Source organism: Magnolia sinica, chromosome 15 (genome assembly GCF_029962835.1).
Source record: "Magnolia sinica isolate HGM2019 chromosome 15, MsV1, whole genome shotgun sequence".
Classification (NCBI taxonomy): domain Eukaryota; kingdom Viridiplantae; phylum Streptophyta; class Magnoliopsida; order Magnoliales; family Magnoliaceae; genus Magnolia; species Magnolia sinica.
Genome location: NC_080587.1, coordinates 37,433,045 through 37,455,590, shown reverse-complemented (window position 1 = coordinate 37,455,590; position 22,546 = coordinate 37,433,045). Strand labels below are relative to the sequence as shown.

General features: G+C 40.2%; 1 protein-coding gene across 1 annotated transcript; it reads right to left on the bottom strand.

Moving 5' to 3' along the window:
- Positions 1 to 99: 99 nt before the first annotated feature.
- LOC131228029 (PTI1-like tyrosine-protein kinase At3g15890) lies at positions 100 to 22,265 on the bottom strand. The gene is made up of 4 exons (XM_058223854.1): positions 21,941 to 22,265; positions 21,309 to 21,459; positions 1,908 to 2,170; positions 100 to 1,394 (listed from the first exon to the last, which is right to left on the bottom strand). Exons 1-4 carry the CDS (start codon positions 21,982 to 21,984, stop codon positions 731 to 733), a joined length of 1,122 nt encoding a protein of 373 aa, XP_058079837.1. The 5' UTR covers positions 21,985 to 22,265; the 3' UTR covers positions 100 to 730.
- Positions 22,266 to 22,546: the final 281 nt, after the last annotated feature.

Here is a 22,546-nt window from a genome sequence, read left to right as displayed (position 1 = left end):
AACACTGAAGTCATGGATTTGAGTGCCCACGCAGGGTGTAAATAAAAAGGGACATTGACGACGACGACGACAAAAAACAATTGGCAATACTCCAACATATATGCAATCACAGCAACAGAAACGTCTTCTTGTTTAAATAAAAATATAAATTCTACTACCAATAAAACAAGCACCATTCAGGACCACATCCAATTACAAAAGAGGTCTCCAAAAATAACACACTCAAAAAGACAGATACAACACAAAAACCACACATCAATCATATTTCACCTTCAAACCACGTTTTCAAACATAGACAACCAACCTGTTGCAATGATTTTGGTAAAACACATATAAAAGAAAAGTGTCAATCACTATCTTCATCTGTCGAGAAGCTTTATCGAATACGATGTATTCAACAATCAAGACTGGTGAGAACCATGGTATGCTCAGGTTTTCGATATGTCCAGAGGGTCTCATGCACCAAAAGTATCCAAAGCAGCGGCATCTAGCAAATAGACAGTAAGAAAGAAAATACAGCTTTGTCCATGTCCAACCAAAAAAAGAAAGAAAAGGCCAAACATTTGAATGCTAGGGAACTACCAATCTGGTGGATTTTTCTGCATGGACCAGCCCTGGTGGGGCACATTGAATCAACAGTTCGGATCACAGAAAAATGGGCCCTACTTGTAAAACTGAAAACCCAAGCGAGAATTCAAGCTATACATCCATTTATCTGCCACCACAGTCTTTAACTGCCCTGAGTTGCCTCAGCTACAGAAGTGGCCAATTGTTTCGATTCCTTCACATCTTTCTCCTCTGATATAAACTCTGAGCTGTCATCTGCACCTGATAAACCTTGAAAATTTGTTGCCACATCCACCTGGAAAAGTTCATCATTTTCTAGATTCAATAAATTCTCTTTAGATTCCCCCTTAAGCAAGTCCACCACCTCCAGCATGGTGGGCCTCTTCTCGGGCCTACTCTGAGCACATATGAGTGCCACAAGCACCACCCTCTTCAGCTCTTCCTCAATGTACTTTCCATCCAGCTTTGGGTCCGCCACTTCAACAAACTTCCGCTCACGGGCCAATGGCAGTGCCCAGTCAATGACGGTGCGCTTCACCGTTGCACTGAGTTTCTCTATGGGTTTCTTGCCACTAGCAAGCTCTAGCAGCAGGATCCCAAAGCTGTAGACGTCACAGCTCTCAGATGCTTTCCCAAACATGGCATATTCAGGGGCGAGGTAGCCGAGGGTACCTTTCACCCTCGTCGTCACATGTGTTGCACCATCTGGGATGAGCTTTGCAAATCCAAAATCAGCAACCTGCGCCTGGAAATCTGAATCTAGCAATACGTTGCTCGCTTTGACATCTCTGTGGATTATATGAGGAGTTGCATGATGGTGAAGATAACTGGAGAAAACAAGCAATCAGTAAGCAAAAACTCAAGTTGCAAAAGCAGTTCCATGTCTTTGAAGAGCTAACCCCAAATCACCGGATAAAAGACTAAGATGATGACATTTTGAAGAGGAGGTATGTAATCCCTGGCCCGATGATATGTATGGTATCCTTGCCCCTGAGTTCCTACAGATGGAAGCCAGAACATTAATCTGATGGGCCCCACCACGACAGACCACCCCAAAATCTTGCAGAGTGGAGAATATTGTCCATCCATCCCAGCCTTGAATGCCTTGTGGGCTGTTGGTGTATTGTTCTTTAAATGTCTATATGCAAGACACCAATTGAAGGGTCAGATTGTCCCATCAGGGAGATTTTTGGTGCATGGTCCATTTATGGCAAGGCCCATCAAATCGCCAGTCTGGGTCATCCAACTGTTGGTCCCACTTGCCGCAAATTAGGTCCCAATGATACTGTATAGCTGAGCTGACGATTATACAATTTGTCATATTTGAATTCGATACTCACGTAATACCCTCAGCGGATCCGATTGCAATATTCATTCGCCTGCCCCAATCCAGAAGGCATTCTGATGAATGTTGCCCGTGAAGATGTGAGAGCAAGCTCAAATTTGGCATATAGTCATACACTATAAGACGCTCTTGCCCTTCTGCACAGTATCCACGTAAACTCAGTAGATTCTTGTGTCTGACTCTCCCCAGTATCTCAACCTCAACAGCGAACTCCATTTCAGCTTTGTTGCTCCAGACCTTCAGCCTTTTAACAGCAATCTGTAAGATGTCACAGTTAACATGGAGTTGTCAATGTGAATTGTGAGCAACGACAACAGGCATTCAAATATGGCAACCTTATTCCAGTAGATGAAAAGTGCACTTAAGAGTACAGATTTTTGGCTGAAATATCAGGCTAATTTGACAGGTCGACAGACATGCACATAAGAAATGGATGGTTAAGAGAAATTGACTAATGGTTGATGTTCAGCATATGCATGAGGTTGGCCTGATCATCAGCTCAACTAATCTTTTGAGACGAGGATTCTACGTAGTGGGGCATGCCTGATGAGAGGTCTAGATGAGAGAGATAAACAGGACTCTGCTGACTAAAAATGAGAGAGAGAGAGAGAGAGAGAGAACCAGTGCTATAAAATCATAGTTCTAAAACTCCGTGACTTGACTCAAAACTTGGCTGTGTCAACTCAACTCAACAAGATTTCGAGCCGAGTTACTGAGAAACTAAAGCACAAGCTAGACTAGGTTCCAACTCAGCAAGACTCATCGAATCTGGTAGTCAACTTAGTCACCTCGACGAGATTCAGCATGACTTGAACTAGTCAGTCACCGATCTTTCTCTCTTTTTCTTTTTTTCTTTTTTCTTTTTGTTAAATAAATTTTTAAACGGGCAGTGCTTTGAGTTTCAAACCCATGACCCCGAGGGAGAATGTCATTGTCAACTACCAACTCCCCATACATTGCATCTCTGTTTATTTCAGCTTTTTCTCTTTATACTCATATTATTTTAAGCTTCTTTTATTACTGTAATACATATGTTGATGCATTATAACCACACGTGTGGGCACCCTGGCCCATGGTCACTCATGTGGTCCTCATGTTTGGGTCTATGTTGTACCTTTGTCATATGTTTGGGCTATACTTTTTAAGCCCACAAGTCATGGTTTGTTCTATGTTTTAGTCAGAAGAGTATAATTGTAATTTTTTATTAAATATTACACAATATCTAGTCGGATCAAATAAAGAGACCCAACCTGGCGGGATATAAAGTTGGGCGGTTTTCGGGTCTTTGTACTATGATAAATATTATCTTAGTTGTTAGGCATTCGAAATCCATACACAGTATGGATATATGAGATCCAAAACTTTCAACAGTTGGGGCCTATCATTGATGGAGAGAACTCAAAATTTATTAGTCACATTATCATAGGCTATGATTAGAGGACTACAAATGGACAGTTAGTAAAAGGTCCAACCAACTCTTAACATTCAAAAAAAAAAAAAAAAAAAACACCCAATGGGTATCATTAGTTAACTGGTATATTGTTGGTGGATGAGCTATCCACGGTAGGGCATAATAGATGACTAGTCCGCCACATGGTATACATGCTCCCCTGTTTATACGGAGATTGATTGCTTGCTCTAACCTAAGCTCCATTTTGGCTCGTGTTCATTGTAGGAATTGGAGGACATAATTCATGATTTTGGAAATTGTACTTTTAGTAGAGTTTCCAGCTTTCACAAAATGGGGTGCTTTTGTGTTGTGTCAGAAAGAAAGCTATTTCCTATCCACACAATAATAGTTTCAAGATTTTGGGAATTCAACTATGACTAGAAATCCAAAATGGTGAAATATTTTTCTCATGGCCCAAGCCAAATGCAGCCTAACATACAAGTGCAACCATTGGATGCTTTCTCTAGTACATAACATTTTTATCTCTGAACCCCTCAGCCACCAATCTTATCAAAATAAGATAACCCTCTAATTCTAATTTTTTGTTGATCCACTGTAAATCTTAAATGGTGAAATGTCATGAACATAATTGTGAAACTATGAGATTAATGAAGAGGAAAGAGAAGAAAAGAGAAGAGGAGGAGAAAGAAGGGAGAAAGGCTCTATGTGCCTCTCACACCCACACCCTTCCCTTATTAGGGTTTTCATTATTTATAGTAAAATTACAAAACTACCTCTCATTAACTTAAACATACAAAAGCAAAGCCCATGGGCCTAAACTCCATCCTAAAACATACTTTAGCCCAACAATTACGAGAGACCACACGTGAGACCAAGCTAGTCCACAAGTGGGATCACAATGGTCCATTTAACACTCCCCCTCAAGCTAGAGCATAGACATCATACATGTCCAACTTGAAAATATATGGAGTAGAAATTTCTTTTTTCTTTTTTCTTTTCTTTTTTTTTTATTTTTTTTATTTTTTTGAAAGATGAATGGAGTAGAAATTTTTTTCTACGACTCGACCTCTATGTTTTGTTTTTTCATGAAACAATGGATTAGTGGTTGCATGCATAGCAACTTAATTATCACAATATAAAAGCATCGGAACTTGAGTCGCAAATCCCAACTCTTCCACAAGTGACTGAAGCTAGACAAGTTCACAAGCTGTATGTGCCATAGATTTATATGATGCAGGACGTGAAATTCAAGTATGATGTGCAAGATTTTCAGGCTTTAGATCACACTAGTTCAGAAACAATTACACAAAATTCCACATCCCACACAAAAGGTCAAACACTCAATCAAAGGGAATCTTATGCGGATCCAGGCCTACACATGCTAGGGCCGGATCAATCAAAATTATAGACCAAACAAGAATCAAATAAAGGTAAATTCATCCACACATGCACAGAAATAATTCTCCAATCCAAGGGATTCAGAAATTTCAATTAAAGGAACTTTAAGGTTGAAGAAAGGGCATAAAATTGGAGATTTGAGTAATTTAGGGTTAGGTTTAGGGATTTTGGGTGAAAGAGGTGTGAAAGAGAGAATAGAAACGAACCAGAGAAGTGCCGCACGTGTGGACAACAGCAATGACCCAGACACATGTGCGTGTGATCCCGGCCGCATGTGTATGAGGCCGACTATTCAAAGAAATGCCACCTTGGCCCTGGTCAGCCAAGGATGGACTCCAAAACCCCCAAATCTCAACTCGATCCAATGCACGGTTTGTGCGTGGTACTCCGCCGAAGTTTCAGCTCTCCTGTAAGGTCAGATTCTAGAAATCTGCTGTAGAGAGAAAAACGCCTGCAAATATTGATAGGTTTGCAGATGGAATGCTTGTAGGAGAAGAGAAAAATGGATGGAAGAAGATGGGGGCGAATCGGGATAGGTGTGGCTTCACACCACAATAATAAGCCCTTCGAGAAAGGGAGGGTTTCGCACCCAATTGAATCTCCACAGCTAAGGAATTTAGAGGAGCAGAAAAACGTAGCAATTTTATTAATCTTCATTGAGAAAAAAAAAAAAAAAAGAGACTACAAGGGATGCCTATTTATAATAAAACCCTATACCCCAAAACTCGCGCCATGTGCGCAACCTATTACTTGGAGATGAAGTAATAAAAAATAACAACTAATCAAAGCAATCTAAACCGTCCATGATATTCCAAATAACAATAATAAGCAAAATCTAAAAAACTAGATTAATTAGAATAGTGGGCCACGATCATGAGAACTCATGGTGGGATTCATATGACTATCAGATCCACTCCAACGAACCAAAACGTAGTCCTCTAACTAGGAGGCCCTCCCTGGACGTCGTTATCGATCCAGATCGATGGTGGGGCCCTCCTCCTTGCGTACGTGCGTAGGGGGCGTGCGTGTGCGCATGATGTCCCCATTACTATATTTCACTTCTACACGAGACCTAGTAATGACATTCTGCTTACATTTCCAAGTAACCACATTACCACCAAGAAATGTACATCAACCTATGGCAGACCTATCAAATTTTGACCCTGCATAATCTACATCATAGTACCTTACTATTTTAAAATGGCCATGAGCTCTATATACGATACATTTCTCAGGTGCACACTTCAAGCATCTACAAATCCTTATAACTGCAGGTAAATATGAAGCTCTAGGATTTTGTAGAAACCAACCACACTTACAGAGAAGGTAATATTAGGCATAGTAATGGTTAAATAAATGAGTTTGTCGAGGAGTCTTCTATGATACCAGGGTCTGCCAATAACTCTCCTTCTTGATCAAGTTTGAGATGAGGATCAATAAGTGTATCTGTGGGTTTTTTTAACAAATCAAAAACATATTTCCTCTAGCAGAAATTTATCCCAGCTTTTAGATCTCACCACTTCTATCCCAAAAAATAACGAGTAAGTCAAAGTCTTTAATTTGGAATTGGGAATGAAGATACGACTTCACCTTATCAATACCAATCAAGTTATCGCCTGCAACTACAATGTCATCCACATACACAACAAGCACAATATGACCCAATTATTTCTCTATGTTTATTTTACTATGTGTGTGGGCTTAAGTTATGGACATATGCTTTGGGCTTTATATGTAATTTGATACGTGATATATAAAGGACTTAGAGAGAAACATGAGAGTTACTTTTCTCTCTCACGAATTAGTCTTTTCAACTCCACATTTTCTTCTTTCTCTTCTTTTCTCCTCTTCTCACTTACAATCATCATCAACCTTAAAGTTTCACGGGGATGTTGTGCTCCTTTTTAATCCAATAAGGTTAGGATTGCACAATTCTTTGGGAGATTACACCTTGAAGTTCAGACTGAAAGAACACATTGAGCATCGACTTCTTGAACCAATTTGGGATTTCAGTTTGAAACAAGAAGGGATGGAAAATTAAAAGGAAGCTCGCAATTTCAGTTTGAAACCCCAAAAGCTGTATTGGTACTTGAATCAGAGAGGGATCAGAAATCAAGAATAAGGTTGAAGTCAAGCCACCCTTAAAAAGATCCTTCTTCTCTTTCTTTGTTTCTTTTTCTTTTTTTAAGCTAACACTAAACTGAAGCAAAGGACTAAAGGGAGGCAGGTTTACGCATGGTGACAAAATCTACGAAACCCCCTCTTCACCAGCAGCAAACCCGGAAGTCCCGATCCAAGGAGAAATGGAGAGAGTGGAAATGATTGCAGGATGAACACCCAGTAAGCCACCTTAGAAATTTGAGCTCCCTTGGGGTTGCACCTGTTGTTACATGTGTAAAAAGGATGGAGATGATAAGTCCTCAAATCTCGCAAGCCGAGAGAGGAAACCAACTGTGTCAACAGAACTTGATAGGAGTGTAGGGAACTTGGAGTCAAATTTGGACTAAGACCTATTTTCCACCAAAAGGCCCACCTGAATTATTTATCGTCAATTTTCATTTACCATCTTCCAAGCTAGGAGTTCAAAAGGTCTATCAAACAGCCCACTTGACAGATCAATGAGGCTAACCATCCACACCAATCTGACCAAGCTAAAGGGTGATACTGCCGTTCTCCTTGGAGGCTCCCTAGGGTAGCCAGATCAGATTCCTGTTTGTTTTTCAAAGAAACTTAAGAGTCACTAATCAGCAGCGGTTGTTTGCACTATCAAAGCTTGACCTTGCCTGGGGATTCCACCACAACATGAGGAAGATTGAGTGCATGTGGATCAAGAAATTGTTGTAGGAAATGGGGTTTGCGGTGAATCTACCTATACAGTTGTTTTGTAATAATTAGGCAGCATCATGAAAGAACTAAACATATTCAAGTCAACCGTTACTTTATAAGTGAGGTCTCCCAGTGGTAAAATCTCTACATCATATATCCAGTCTATGGATTAACTTATTAATGTGTTCACCAAGGCCCTTCCTCACAATTAGTCTACAAGCATATACTCCAAGCTTGACATCGACAACATCTATGCTCCAGCTTAGGGGGGAGCATTAATGATGCAGGACAATTAACCACTTGCTCTAAAAGCTCGAACTGTTAGAGTATGGCAAATTAATCCCTTTATCTCATAGCCCAGGCCCCACATCTCATGGGTTAGGACCTCAGCCGAACCCCCTTCGTGGGCCCCAAATCACATGGGCTGCCCACCTCGAGTGTGTCCCCGCATCCCACGGGCTACCCCACTCGAGCTTGGTGTGAAATGCGCATTAATCACCCCTGGTAAGGAGTCTCGAACACGAGACCTCCCCCGTGGGCCCCAAATCACATGGGTCACCCACCTGAATGTGCCCCTGCATCCAACAGGCGACCCCACTCGAGCCCAGTGTGAAAATGCCCCTGCATTAATTAACGCATGAAGAAGTGAGTCATACAGCTATACACCCCACCTACTGGATGTGGATGTGGGTCGTCAACTTCTTTATCTTTTATATTTAGTGTTGATATTGAATTAGGACGTTGGTTTGGGACTTGTTTGGAATATGAACATTAATAGTGGGGGTATTTTTGTACTTTTTGGCTTTAATTATTAAATATAAAGGAGAAGAGTGAGGACATCCAGCCTGAACTATTTTTCCTCTCCTCCCAACTTTCCCTTCTCTCTCTTTTGTTCTCTTCTTCTCTCTTTAATCTAATGATTTTTTAGTCATAAATCATTTTTTATCCTTGAGTCAGGAGCATGGAAAGCTAGAAAGGCCATTGACTTTCCCTTCCTAAAATTACCCTCATTAAATCAACTCCATTTACGAGTGCTTTTTGTGGCAATGAAAGCGGATGAGTCCCAGGTCACTTCCTATGGTGTAAAAGCTTGTACTTGAAAAAGTAAATCTGGTTAATTAATGATACAATTACAGTCAAAGATGTGAAGTAGATCAAAGATCAAAGGCAACATCACAACCACCCTCATTACAAGATATGCTTTTTCACACAATCTTCAATCCAGATATGTTGATACGTGATTATTTTAACAGCAACAGCTGCCTGCATCACCAGATCAGAATTTAACCCAATCTCCGAAGCAAGTTGGTGATCCGTGACCCGAGCAGCATTGGATCTGCCCAAATTTCACATCTTTACATGATCTTCTAGATAGATCAGTAATCAGTGACTGTTCAAAGGACAGACTTGCGATGTGTTCAGATTCTGTTATATGCACAGGAGAAGTGGGCATTCTTACAGTCCTTGGATGGAACGTGATAAGATGTGTGACAAATGATAGAGGCGATGATGAAGCAGATGAATGACATTATCAAATAAGATAAGTGGTTTGTCTGGCCAAGTGGCCGTAATTGAAGTGGTAAGGGAAACAATACTGATCGTCGAGCATTTAACAGCCACCTAACTGTCATGGAGTCTACAACTGCCTCCTTGAGACAATCCAAAGGGGTGAACTTTGAAGCTGCGACGATTTTGCAGAAAGGCAATCTCGCTACCCGCAGCAGACCATGAGTGCTCCAGTCCCTTGTCGATAGGAGTAGCCAGTCTATCATGAGGGAGGGCAGAATTATCGCACTGATGATCCGATCAAGCGCATAAAGATTGAAATCCTAGATTACAATGGAAATCTGAATCACAATATTTTTGAATGAATGGCTGAAACCAATAGAATGGTATTTCCATTTTTATGAGATAGCTGAGTCCATTAAGCTGTGTTTTGCAACTCTGAAACTCAAAAGGCACAACCTCAGGTTTGGGTAGACAGTTGAGGGAGACTTGCACCACTGTGGCCCCTCTCCCATGTGAAACTGGGAGGAAAAGAAGCAAGACTCAAGAATAGATTTTTGCTGCTTGATTATGGAACAGTCACATTCCAAAAACCCATCTCCCTAGGACAGGATAACCTAACCATTCAGGAGTATACACAGTGGTATTATGAGTTGACACTTGACAGTCTGATATTGAATTTGAATGTTTGCGTCTGCCAAGCAACAAGTTGCTCGATATTGTGATGGATTACGGTTTAGCATCCAATGTGAGTTGATGACTGTTGGGTTGAACAGCTTGGACGAAGCTTACCAAATGGCAAGGAAAGTGTAGGAGTATAACAAAAGCATGATGATTAGACATAGTACATTTCCAACCAGATAATATCCAATGTCCTTTCCCACTGTAAGTAACTCCATCCCTGGCATTGTCACACCATATGTAGAGGAATCTTAACAACCCCCCTACAATCATCAACGGGGACAACATAGGGCTATATGCACTACTGTACCTAAGACCCACCATGAAATAGGAGATACCTCGAATATAGATCATAGGAATTTATCTTGCCATAGGTATGGATGTAAGGGAAAACTCATAGCAGTGTGTTCTATTAAGGACCTCAACAGCTATGATGAACCTCTTGAAGAGGATAAGTTAGAGAATGAAAAACCAAGAAATGAGGTCACTAAGGGAGCTTAGATGGAACAGAAGATGGTGTTGAAGACAAGTGTCTCTCTCTTGCAATGACTAGGCAGATTGAGATAGTAAATAAGGAGAACACAACTGATAACTGGTTGCACACTAGTGATCAACAGGTCCAAGGTAATTTTAATTTAAAATCCGCTTTGGGGGACGTCTTCTGTTTCCCTGACCAAGCAAGCTACAAGCCGCGGGACTTTGATGCCATCTTGGTGGTATCAGTGTCCAGCCCCTTGGTATCAGTCAGCAGGTAGTGCACTAGTGTTTTCCAGGCCCGAGGTACATGTCAACGAAAGCCCATCAAAGTGATCATCGACAATGACAGCACCATTAACACTGTTTCAGAGAAAGCAATTGATTTTTTTTTTTTTCAGAAGTAACGATTTATTAAAGGGAAAAACATACAAAAAGGTTCTGCTGAGATGGCAGAACCAGCATTACACGCCTAAAAACAAAAGATTACAGCCCTTAAGACTAGAAACAATTAGCCACCCATTCGATGAGAAGTTTTTTAGCCCGAGATCCTACAGCTTGAACCGAAGATTGAGCGTTGTTGAAACATCGGTCGTTCCTTTCCATCCAAACAGCCCACCAAATAGCGAGGATCGCCATTCTCCAAATACGCGATTTGGTCTTCCCGAAATTAAACCCATGCCAGTATGCTAATAAGGAAGAGGCGGTCTCTGGGATACACCCACAGACATCGAATCTTTGGAAAAAATCCAACATGATGAGAGAGATGAATGCACAGTGGACCAACAAATGATCAGCCAACTCTTCATCATTCATACAGCAAAGGCAGATATTAGGAAGTTGCATGCCTCTCTTCTTCAGGTTGTCGACCGTTAGGATCCACTTCCTAGCCGCCAGCCAACCGAAACAGATAAACTTGGGTGGAGCCTGGTACTTCCAAATAAAAGGGTGTGCCGAGGATGCAGGGGTTGTGGAGGGAGAGAGAAGAGAGTAAAGCGATCTCACCGAGAAAGCAATTGATTAGTTGTAGCTGTGAGTGAAAAGTATCAACAACCTCGTCAGGTCCTGAGATAAGCAAGGAGATAATGCAGGTGACGCATCAATGCTTGGTGACTATTCATTAGGACAATATTACACTGGTTCAGTATGGCATGACGTCATCCCAATGAGAGCTTATCACCTCTTACTCAGTAAACCTTGGATGAATGTCCGTTGTGTGAAGTATTGTAGGTTCACTAACACATACGACTTTGTACATGATGGAAAGGAGATCACTCTCCACCCAAGATGATCAATTACGAATGGGCAATGTGATGGAGATTGTTACAGGTATTACAAGGGATTTTAAAGCTGTGGCACGACGATATGGAACCAACTGGTAGAAGTGGGAGAGCTCCACGGATATGAGTGTCGGATTGGAGGAATTGGAAACAATTGGAGGGGGATCTCTATTTGATCTCCGGCATCTGCCACATCTCTCCCTCCATTTCAGCTGAGTTGTATCACTCCCCCCACCATCCATGCTTTATACGTGCCAGGAATATAGAGGGTCTTAGACTCTTAGTGGATGGCAAACGGGCACTGAATATTTAAAGCCGTCTTTGACATCCTACATGTTCCCATTAATCGGTTGCAATGGAATGGTCTTATCATTGAAGCCCATGGTGAAGAGGAACACAAGCCTCCATGATCAAGTCGGTCACAACAAGAAAAAATCAGCTATAAGCCAGAAACAAGAACATGGAGCAGAAAGGAGGGCACTGCCTTCTTGAAGAAGATGGGGAACCATCAAGAGATAAATTGTGTCCAGGAGTGTAAGAGGAATTGAAGACAAGCTTCAAATTCAGAAGTAAACTGCCAATAAAGGACCCGCTAAAAGTGGCTGATGCCAAGGAAGAAGAATCCCCATGATAAGGCAACTTAGTGGAAGTTCCTACACGTGGAATCCACATGGGGCCCACATGATGATGAAGCACATGTTTGTCTTTTTTTAGTTTTATGTCTTTAAATAAAAGGAAGGGACTAATAGATGCTCAGTTGTGAGCTGGTTGTGAAAATCACTTTTTAAGTAGGGGTACTTCAAACATTTCCTTATGAATTAGGGTTTTGCTTTGTCCCATAGCTATAAATAAGCCCCTCTTGGGCGTTTAACTCCTCATGGTGGAAGGGAAGTTATCATGTTTCTCTTCTTTGAAGAATATTCTCTCTTGTTCTTGCATGCACATGTTGCCTTTTGAGTTTTGATCCACTCTGCATCTCCACCTACCTTGAATGGGAGACTGTCTGCACATCATGAAAGATGGAACCGCAAAATTTTGAGTTTTCTTTCATTCCTTTGTGTTTAACAACAAAATTTTGCTAGAGAAACAGAAGGAAGATGCAACAATGGGCCAAGAGTCTGAAACACGAATATCCAATCTCGAATATACAACCTTTTCCACTATTAAATCCAGTGACATTTGGCTCTCAGAGAGCATGCCTCGTTGAAATATTCAACCATGAAGAAAAATCATGAGCTTTATTGAAAATGTACACAAGATTCCATGACTCCTATCAATTAGACGCCAGGCATAACATTTTCGGAATCGTCCTCAAGACACTGAACAAGCCTATGGGAAAAAGTCAATGTGATAACATAAAGGACCTCCCTAAGAGATTTTTCGTCCATAGTATAGAGACGCAAGAGTCCAGAGCAAAGAAAGTGTTTCAAGTAGAGCTTTGTCATCTCTAGTGACACCTTGCATTCTGAATAGTACCTGATCACCAATCAACGAGCCAGCAAAGTTACCACCATCCAAGAGGTGGGAAAGACCACGGCATTCTTCTTCTACTTCTAAGGTTGTTGCTATCTGTTACCTCACCCAAGCTCTCTCAAATCCATGATTGACACCCCACAAAACTCTTCTTTTACTAGTGACAAGTTTATGGGGTCCTGATATCATGGAAGAATCTCACATTCACATTTGAAGTATGCCTGGAAACTCAATTATGCAGTGTTCATAGTATCAGTAGTGCACTCTATATCACACCCTTGGGATAAAAATGTATTGTGGGAAGCATTGAGAAATATCATACATATCACAGTCTGAGGGAAACATTGGGGAAACTTTAGTAAGATGGTGTAATTTTTTACTGAACCTTCAGAAGGTGTTGAAAAACACATAATTACACAATTAGAAACATGCACGCACGCACACACATGCATAATAGTTATCCATCATTTAGGGGACAAAACTATGCCATCTCGTCCATAAGTAATGCAACTACATCGAAAATGAATTCATATCATTCAAACGTCATGCAATACAAGCAATAAAACACAAACAATACGACCAAGTCAGCACAAAGAGGATTGTTGTGGTGCTAAGTGTGAGTGGCATCTTATTATGAGTGCTGTACTGGTGCAAAAAGGGAGCATCAAACAACCCACAACTAAAAGAGATTTTATGTGGTATATCAAATGGTCAATTAGGAGAAACAATAGAAAGTAATTAAGGAAAGACAGACTGAGTAGGGACCTAAGTATTAAGAGAGCTATCAGTAGGTACGTAAAAGAACAAATTCCTCTATGGAAGAGGACATGGGAGTTACATTAAAGAGATTAAAAGTCATGACCATAATGGAAAGATACAAAGAAGATGAGATGTGACGTAGATAACATTAATCAAGAGAAACCAACTTTACTAACCTCTAAATGGATACAAGAGAAAATATTGCAGATTTTATGGGAAATATTGCAAATATCACTAAATATCACAAACATTGTGGGAAATATTGGGAAATTCTGCGATATATTGGCATGTATCAACAATATCATCGTTGATCTGTTGGATTTTTATTTTTTGCATTCTAGGACAGCATTGTATCACTGACAAAATTACCAAAGACGCCAGCCAATATCATTGGTACATGCAACACTGATTTTACATTGTTTTAAATGATATTCTTATTTGCAATGTTCTTGCATTGCCTTTTTCTCAGTCTAATTTGGGCAGATATCTTGGGTCATTTTCATATCTCTTGGTGCTTCCCGAAGTCGGTGGGCCATTGTCTTCTCGCTTGGCATGGCGTTCGCCTCCATAATCCCAAGGTTTTGGTTTGGAGAATGGTGTTGCTAGCCATCTGGTGGGCAATTTGGGAAGAGAGAAATGCTAGATGTTTCGACAATTCGATGAAACCAATTAATAGTATTTCTCGAAGGGCTAGATTCTTAGTTATAGAATGGGCTTCCTCTGCCCATCGCCTAAAAGGCTGTATTCTGGAATTTATGGGGTTGTAATTTTGGTCGCCCTCTCGGCACCCCTTTTCTTGTTGTTGTTTTTGTTTTTTCTTCTTTCGATAAAACTTCATCATCTTTCAAAAAAAAAAAAAACTAAGTTCATGAATTGTATGAGTATTTCATATGGGGTATGGAGGCTTTCCTTCAACATAGTATACTTGTTTGGGCTTTAGTCAAGAGCTAACACATTCAGAGGGAGTCTCGGCAAGAATAATTACTGACATAAACTCGAAAAGTGTCCATAACCCAAACAATTAGTCAGGACAGCATCTCATTGTTGAGATTATGCTATGTGCGAAGACAACTTGTCGTGGCATGACTTCTCTCAATCATGGAATGCGTTGAAGCATCAGAACAAAAGAAACAGTTTCAAGTAGAGGTTTTTCATCTCCAATGACACCTTGCACTCCTAATAGCCCTAGATTACCAATCGATAAGCCATCAATGTTAATTGCCAACATTTACAATGCTGACAAGACAACAAAAATCTTCTTTTACATCTAAAGCTGTTGCTATTAGTCACCTTACCCAACTTCTCAATCGAGCAGAACCCCAGAAAACTGTGTTTACTACAGACCAATTAATAATACAGAACTCAACTCTTTCTACTAAAACAACTATTGGGGCCTTGGTATGATCATCGCATTCTTGTTGGAAAAATGCACTGGAAAGTCAATATAAGACTTGCATGGTTTCAAATGGTATTCTCACTTAAATGATCAATGTCCCTTTTCTTGATGTGAGATGAGAATTCTATCACATGGGGTGTTGGAATTTTCCTTCACACGTAGTGTAAATGTGTTGCCTATTCTCACAAATGTCAATAGTAAGTCTGGAGCTATACATGTTTTGATAGTCTCAACAAGAAATAACCATCAGACATACACCTGAAAAGAGTTTCTAACTGTAAAGGTTAGTTAATCTTTCAAAAGAAAAAACTGTAAAGGTTAGTTAAGACGGTTCATCATATTGTACATTATGTTATGCAAGAAGGTATTCAAAAACAGTTATGTAACGACCAATACGTAAAAGAAATGGCATGGGCCTTTACGCAATACAGAGTCATAACGGCCTGTGGCAAAAAAATTTGGACTGTAACAGTCTGTTATGGCTGTTACAGCCATTATGGGCCCATAGTGGTCCATAATGATGTTGCATAACGCTTTCAATTTTTCCCACTTTTGGCTTTTTGCTTCTCGAGACTATTTTAACCCATTTTCAACTACATTTGGTGCGATCCTTGAAAGTTAAAACACAAGATTTAAGCCATTTTGGAAGAATTGAAGATTTGGGGCCAAATTTGTGAAAAATCGAAAACATAAGTACAATTCTTTTTTTTCCTTGCTGCAAATTTATTAATTCAACATTATATAACCAAATTGACCATATCCCGCCAAATTTGTGTTCGATTTGGCCATGTTTGTATAATTTTTCTTCTTTTTTTTTTTTCTTTTTTTTGGGTCTTTTTTGCTGATTTTTATATAATTTCCAGCAATTTTCAAGAAAAATACTCATTTTTTGTAAAATGTAGATTGTTCAAATACATACATGGAGTTTAGATAGATACATGCATGTACTAAATCAGTGTTTTTCATCTCTTTTGCTTTTTGGGTATTTTTGGTAATTTAATGTCATTTTTTAGATGAATATTGATAGATTTTTTTTTAAAATTTTTGCTCATATTTCTTGAGGGGTATGATGTCAAATGCTTAGGGATATGCATGAGTGGGATGAATCCCATGGATTGTATGAATTTTGGCCCATTTTGGAGGCATTTGAGTGATCCTAAAACTATCCTACACTATTCATCCAAATTCAATTTTAATTTCCTCAAATATATCGAGGGAGCTAGTATCAAATGGTAAGGGATATGCATTAGTAGGATGAGTTCCATAGACAGCATGGATTCCAGGTCGTTTTAGGGAGCATTTGAGTGGTCCCAAATCGGTCCAACACTATTCATCCGAATTTAGTTTTAAAATTTTCCTCAAATTTCTTGAGGATAATGGTGTCAAATAGTTAGGGATATGCATTAGTGGGATTAATTCCACAGATAACATGAATTTCGGCCATTTTCGGGGCATTCAAGTGGTCCTAAATCGGCCCAACGCTATTCATTCAAATTTAATTTTTTGATTTTTTTTTTCCCTCAAATTTCTTGAGGGAAATGGTGTCAAGTGGTTAGGGATATGCATTAGATGGACGCATCCCATGAATTGCATGAATTTTGGCCCATTTTGGAGGCATTTGAGTGGTCATATAAATGTAAAATATATAATTGTCTCATCATTAGATTCTTGCTCATATAATTTTATTTTTATTAAATCATTAATATTTTTTTTAGAGATAACAAAGAATTTTTATTGAAGACAGCAAAAGCGGAAAAAAATAAAATAAAATATAAAGATCAAAAAGAAAACCAAGAGGGCAAATCAGCGTGCTTAGTTGAATTTATATAAAAGACACATTCCGAAACCGCGTAACCATATGAATAGTTTCCATAATGGAGCATTCCTTGTTATGAAAACTACGATTGTTACGAGCCCTCCAAATATACCAGAAGGTTCCGGTTGCAACGAGTCTCCAAATGGAATTTCGGGACTTTCCCACTCCACTCCCATGCCAAGCCCACGATAACTGATCAACCAACTTCGGCATCACCCACGAGATGTGGAAAATACGGAAGAAGTGCTCCCAAACTTGCCGGGCAAATGTGCAGTGAATGAAGAGATGGTCAATGGATTATGCTTCCCTCATGCACATGAGACTAATATTTGAGAGAATGATAGACCTCCTTTGTAGATTATCTATCATTAGAACTCTTTTCCTACTCATAAGCCAAACGAATGCCGCTATCCTTGGAGGAGCACCATACAGCCAATGGAAATGAGGGAATGGATGCGATTGACTGGAGTGGGAAGGCTGAAGCCGAAGGAATAACCCATAGAACGAGCGCACGGAGAAATGACCAGAAGGATGAACTTTCCAAATCAGAGTCTTCATCTTGAATTGAGGGCATTGTAAGGTTCAACAAATTGAGAAGAGAAAGAAGCTCATCCAACTACTCATCCGATGGATTCCACTGAGGAGGAGACCAAACAACAGTACCACCAAGATGAGAGAAACAGTGATTTACAGTGACAAACCGGTCAGGAGCAAGCCTTGCCAATCCAGGGAAAAGGTCCTGGAGAAGTGCATTTCCACACCAAATGTCCAACCAAAAGCAAATACCGTTGTCCCTTCCCAAAGAGTAGGAAATCCCGATCGAAAGACAATCAGTAGCGAAAATGGCCTTCCATATATGAGATTCATGATAAAGCAAGGAGGATTTTATACCCCAATCGCAAGGTTGAACCTCATATTTGGAAACAATAATCTCTCTCCACAGCTTCCCTCTCTCAGACGCAAATCTCTAGTGCCATTTGCGAAGAAGGGCAACGTTCATCAAATCAAGACACTTCAAACCAGCCCCTCCTCCACTATTGGCTTACAAACTTCCTCCCATTTGAGCAAGTGAAACAAATCCCCGGTTCCTTTCCAAAAAAAAAATCCTATCTCAATTTCTCTAATCTGTCCAAAACAAACTTAGGATACTTGAAAAGAGACATGAAATAAATCGGCATATTAGAATAGGCTGATTTCATAAGGGTCATATGGGCTCCCAAAGAAAGATAGCGATGCTTCCACCTGAATAGGTTCCTCTCTATTCTTTCGACCACTTTGTCCCAAAGATTCTTAGCCTGCTTGCCAATACAAAACGGTAACCCAAGATAAGACGAAGGAAAGGACCCCAATGCCATTCGCCAAGAGGGGCAATGTTCATCAAATCGAGACGCTTCAAACCAGCCCCTCCTCCACTATTGGCTTACAAACTTCCTCCCATTTGAGCAAGTGAAACTTGGCGGAATCCCTGGTTCCTTTCCAGAAAAAAATCCCATCTCAATTTCTCTAATCTATCCAAAACAAACTTAGGACACTTGCAAAGAGACATGAAATAAATCGGCATATTAGAAAAGGTCAATTTGATAAGGGTCATATAAGCCCACAAGGAAAGATAGCGATGCTTCCACCTGAATAGGTTCCTCTCTATTCTTTCGACCGCTTTGTCCCAAAGATACTTAGCCGGCTTACCAATACACAACGGCAACCCAATATAAGACGAAGGAAAGGACCCCAGTTTGCATCCAAAAACAGTAGTTAGCTAACGAAGTTTACCTTGGGAGACATGGACACCCAACATTTCGTTTTTGGATATGTTAATGTTCAGCCCTGAAATTGCTTCAAAATAAACCACGACCTTACGAAAATTGTTGACCAAAGTGAAGTTCGCATCGCAAAATAGAATCTTATCATCTGCATACTGAAGATGGCTAATTTTTAGCCCCAGATTTGCAAACCTTGAACCCACTAATAAGACCATTTTCCTCAGCTTTAACAAGCATCATACTTTAGGCTTGCCCGACAACAATGAAAAGGTAAGAGGATAAAGGATCGCCCTGTCTAATAATACTACGAGAAGCCTTAAAGTAACCAAAAGGGGCCCCATTAACTAAATGGAGGAGGTACACTAAATACAAGCTTGCATCCAACCTCGCCATTTGGTTCCGCATCCAATCATGTCCAACATATAATCTAAGAATTGTTAGTCAACGTGATCACAGGCTTTCTCAATATCTTGCTTAAAGACAATACCTCCAATACCTAGATTCTAAGCATTCATGGGCAATAAGGGCGGAATCAAGGATCTATATGCCAATTATGAAAGCTCCTTGATTTTCTGATATGACAGAGGACAAAACCCTTCTAAATCTCGAAGCCAAGACTTTAAGCCAATACCTTATACGGGCTCCCAACAATACATATCGGCCTAAAGTCTTTAAGGGATTTCGCGCCTTTGATTTTGGGGATGAGGGCAATAAAGGTGGCCCCTAGAGAGGCGACCTATATCGTAGAATTTGAAGAAGAAGTCCATGACATCGCATCCAACCGTCGAGTAAAATTTCTAGAAAAACATCATTGGAAATCCGTTGAGGCTAGGAGCTTTATCCCCACACAGTGAACCAAGGGATGAATTTACTTCTTCCAAAAAAGATTTTTCTAAATCAGTAGCATCTTGGGCTGCCAAAGAGGGAAAGAACAGGTTATCCAAATTGGGCCTCCACCACTGCTCCCCGGTGAGAAGATCTTGATAGAACCGAACAATGGCGCTACAAAGTTGATCCTTCTGTGTGATCGTAGTTCCATTAACAACCAAATTGCTAATACGGTTTACCCGAACTCGGGCTCTAGCCATTTTGTGGAAGAATTTTGTATTTTTGTCTCTCTCCTTGAGCCATAAGGCCCTAGACCGTTGACGCCACTTGATTTCTTCTTCTTTAGAGAAGGATGCATACTTAGCCTTTAAATCAGTCCTATCCACTCTTTCAACTTCCGACAACTATCTGTTTTCTTCCTTGAGATCCATTTCGTGAATTTTTGCCAACATATCATCAAACTCTGCCTCACGAGCCCCCAAAACCTCTTTTTTCCAAGTTTTGATCTCCCCCTTAAGTTGCCTAAGCTTCATTCCCAATCTAAACCCCACATACCCTCTGACTTGAAAGGATGACCACCAAACAGATATGAGATCGTGAAAGCCATCAATTTCCAGCCACGCCAACTCGAATATGAATGGACGGGGACCCCAACTATCTTCCTTAACCTCGAGAACAATAGGTCTATGATCAGAAAACAATCCAAGAGTGGGACACTAAAAAGCGATCCAAACGCTTCCCCCCCCCCCCTAAAAAAAAAAAAAAAAAAGAAAGAGGAAAATCAACAACATTGTGAGCCTCGAACCAATCAAAAAATTTTCCGCATGCTATTGGAGACTGGACCCTGCTTTAGACTTTTCATAAGAAAATAGAACTGAATTAAAATCGCCCCCAATACACCATGGGCGATCCTATTTCTGCCTGATTAAAGAGAGTTTGACCCAAAACTGATCACGCTGCGAAGGAATACATGGCCCGTATACCGAAGAAAGAACCGAAATGAAAACAGAGGAGCAGTCACGTAACTAGCTGGTAACTTTCATATCTCTTTACCATGGACTGAATGATACGAATTGGCTCCATGCAGTCTCGCAAACATGGGCCACTTGTAACGAATTGGCTCCATGCGGTCTTGCAAACATGTTAGTTCAGATCCATTACATCTGCCTCCTATTCAAGATTTCCGTTCACAACTTTCATGAGAAGGCAAATGAAGTCATACATTTTTTTTTTCTTTTTTCCTTTTTTATAGGCAAAACATCGATTGAACAGAGTCTCCCTAAGGAGAAAAACACCAGGGAATTCCATTCCCCTGTAGTACTCTTTTTTGTAAACTTGTTTTTTTATGTACCTCGTCTTTCATAGTATGATTTCCTTTCAACTACTAATGTTTGGTCAGTTAAGAAAGACAGGAGGGGCAAAAAAAAAGCAAAGAATTCATTTGATGTTTAATAGAAAAACTTAACGCAAATTTGTCTCCAACCCATGTGTTAAATTATGAATGCCAAAAACATACAAGCCATCTACATTATGTAACCAGTAAAATCCAATAACATCAATGAGAGGAATGTTCTCGCCTACAACAGCATGTCTGCAGCCAATTTTTGTTTTCCTTTCCAATTTTGCCCTTGAAAATATCATATAATCTCAAGAGTAAAATGGTCCTAAAAACAGCCGTACCCTTGTAGACAATCGGTCCTCTATCCGACAAAACTAGCAGTAAAAACATCAAACTTTGTGAATAAAGAAGTCAAGGAAAAAAAATGAAGGAAGACAAGGTTAGCGCACTTGAGATCCGTCCCAGAGCTGGCCCCAATAGACACTGCCGAATCCGCCTTCTCCAAGCTTGTTGTCATAGTTGAAGTTGTTAGTAGCTGCATGCAATTCCTTCAAAGAGAATATCCTCCAAGTCGTCCCCTTCTTCCCCCCTTTCTCCTTCCTGTCCCCACAATAGAATCCCAATCACATCATAACACCATGTTATATAATTTCAACCAATACAATTATGAAATACCAATACACATACATCAATCTAATTCTGCCCCTATCGGCAATTTACAAGATTAACTTTCTCTATTAATTTATAAAATTTAAAAAAAAAAAAAAACACACACACACACACACAGCAGCAGCAACAACAACCAATTCTGCCCCTATCTGCAATTTGGAAGATGACACTTTCTCTATGAAAAAACACCAAAGCACATTAACTACGACAACGACAAATTCTGCCCCTATCTGCAATTTGGAAGATGACACTTTCTAAGTGGAAAAAAAAAAAAAAAAGAACGCCAAATCACAACAACGACAAGACATTCTGCCCCAATCTGCAATTTAGAAGATAACCCTTTCTCTATGAAAAACACGGAACCACAACCACCTCAACAACAACAACAATTACTTCTTATTTTTGTACATACCGATTGGAATCATTTCCGCAACAGAACCTAACGAAAAAGGCCATTTTTCCTTGTTTTGGGGGATGTGACTATCTCATGCCTGAACAGTAGAAGAAGCAAAGATGGGTTTTTTAGATACAGAAGAGCCGATGTTCTCGCCTCTTCTTCTTCTTCAGTAGAGAAGAGAGAGGAATTTCAAGGGTGGTTTTTTTATTCCTTGCTTCTTCTTCATCAGCTGAATCAGCAAAAAGGATGCTTGATGTGGAAGAGAAGGGGGATTGCAATGGAAGGAACCGAAAGCGAGCAGCAGCCTTTTCTGCTTTCAATTTCAAACGGAGGAACATTGAAAATAAATGGGGCTACACTCCACCGTCACTAAATAATTAAAAATAAAGAAATAAATTATAAAAAGCTTTGATACTCTTGCAGAGTGTGATGGTTCATGCTCATGCACCTACAAGTTGGATCGGGTTGAGTTCCCGTCAGGTAATAACTAGGGGTGCACATTTAACCGGTAGAACCGTGGAACCGGACCAGAACCGTTGGATCGGTCCGGTTTGGTCCGGTTCTAGACAGCACCGGTTCCGGTTCCGGTTCCAAAATTTCCAGAACCGTTGGATACGGTTC

Bases quoted from the DNA above. Each gene is read 5' to 3' on its own strand.
- LOC131228029 (XM_058223854.1), bottom strand. From the start codon at position 21,984: ATGGCCTTTTTCGTTAGGTTCTGTTGCGGAAATGATTCCAATCG. The intron at 21,460-21,940 runs GTATGTACAAAA...TTGTGGGGACAG, and splicing joins TGCGGAAATGATTCCAATCG to GAAGGAGAAAGGGGGGAAGA. The intron at 2,171-21,308 runs GTGCGCTAACCT...GACATCTTACAG, and splicing joins AGCTCTGGGACGGATCTCAA to ATTGCTGTTAAAAGGCTGAA.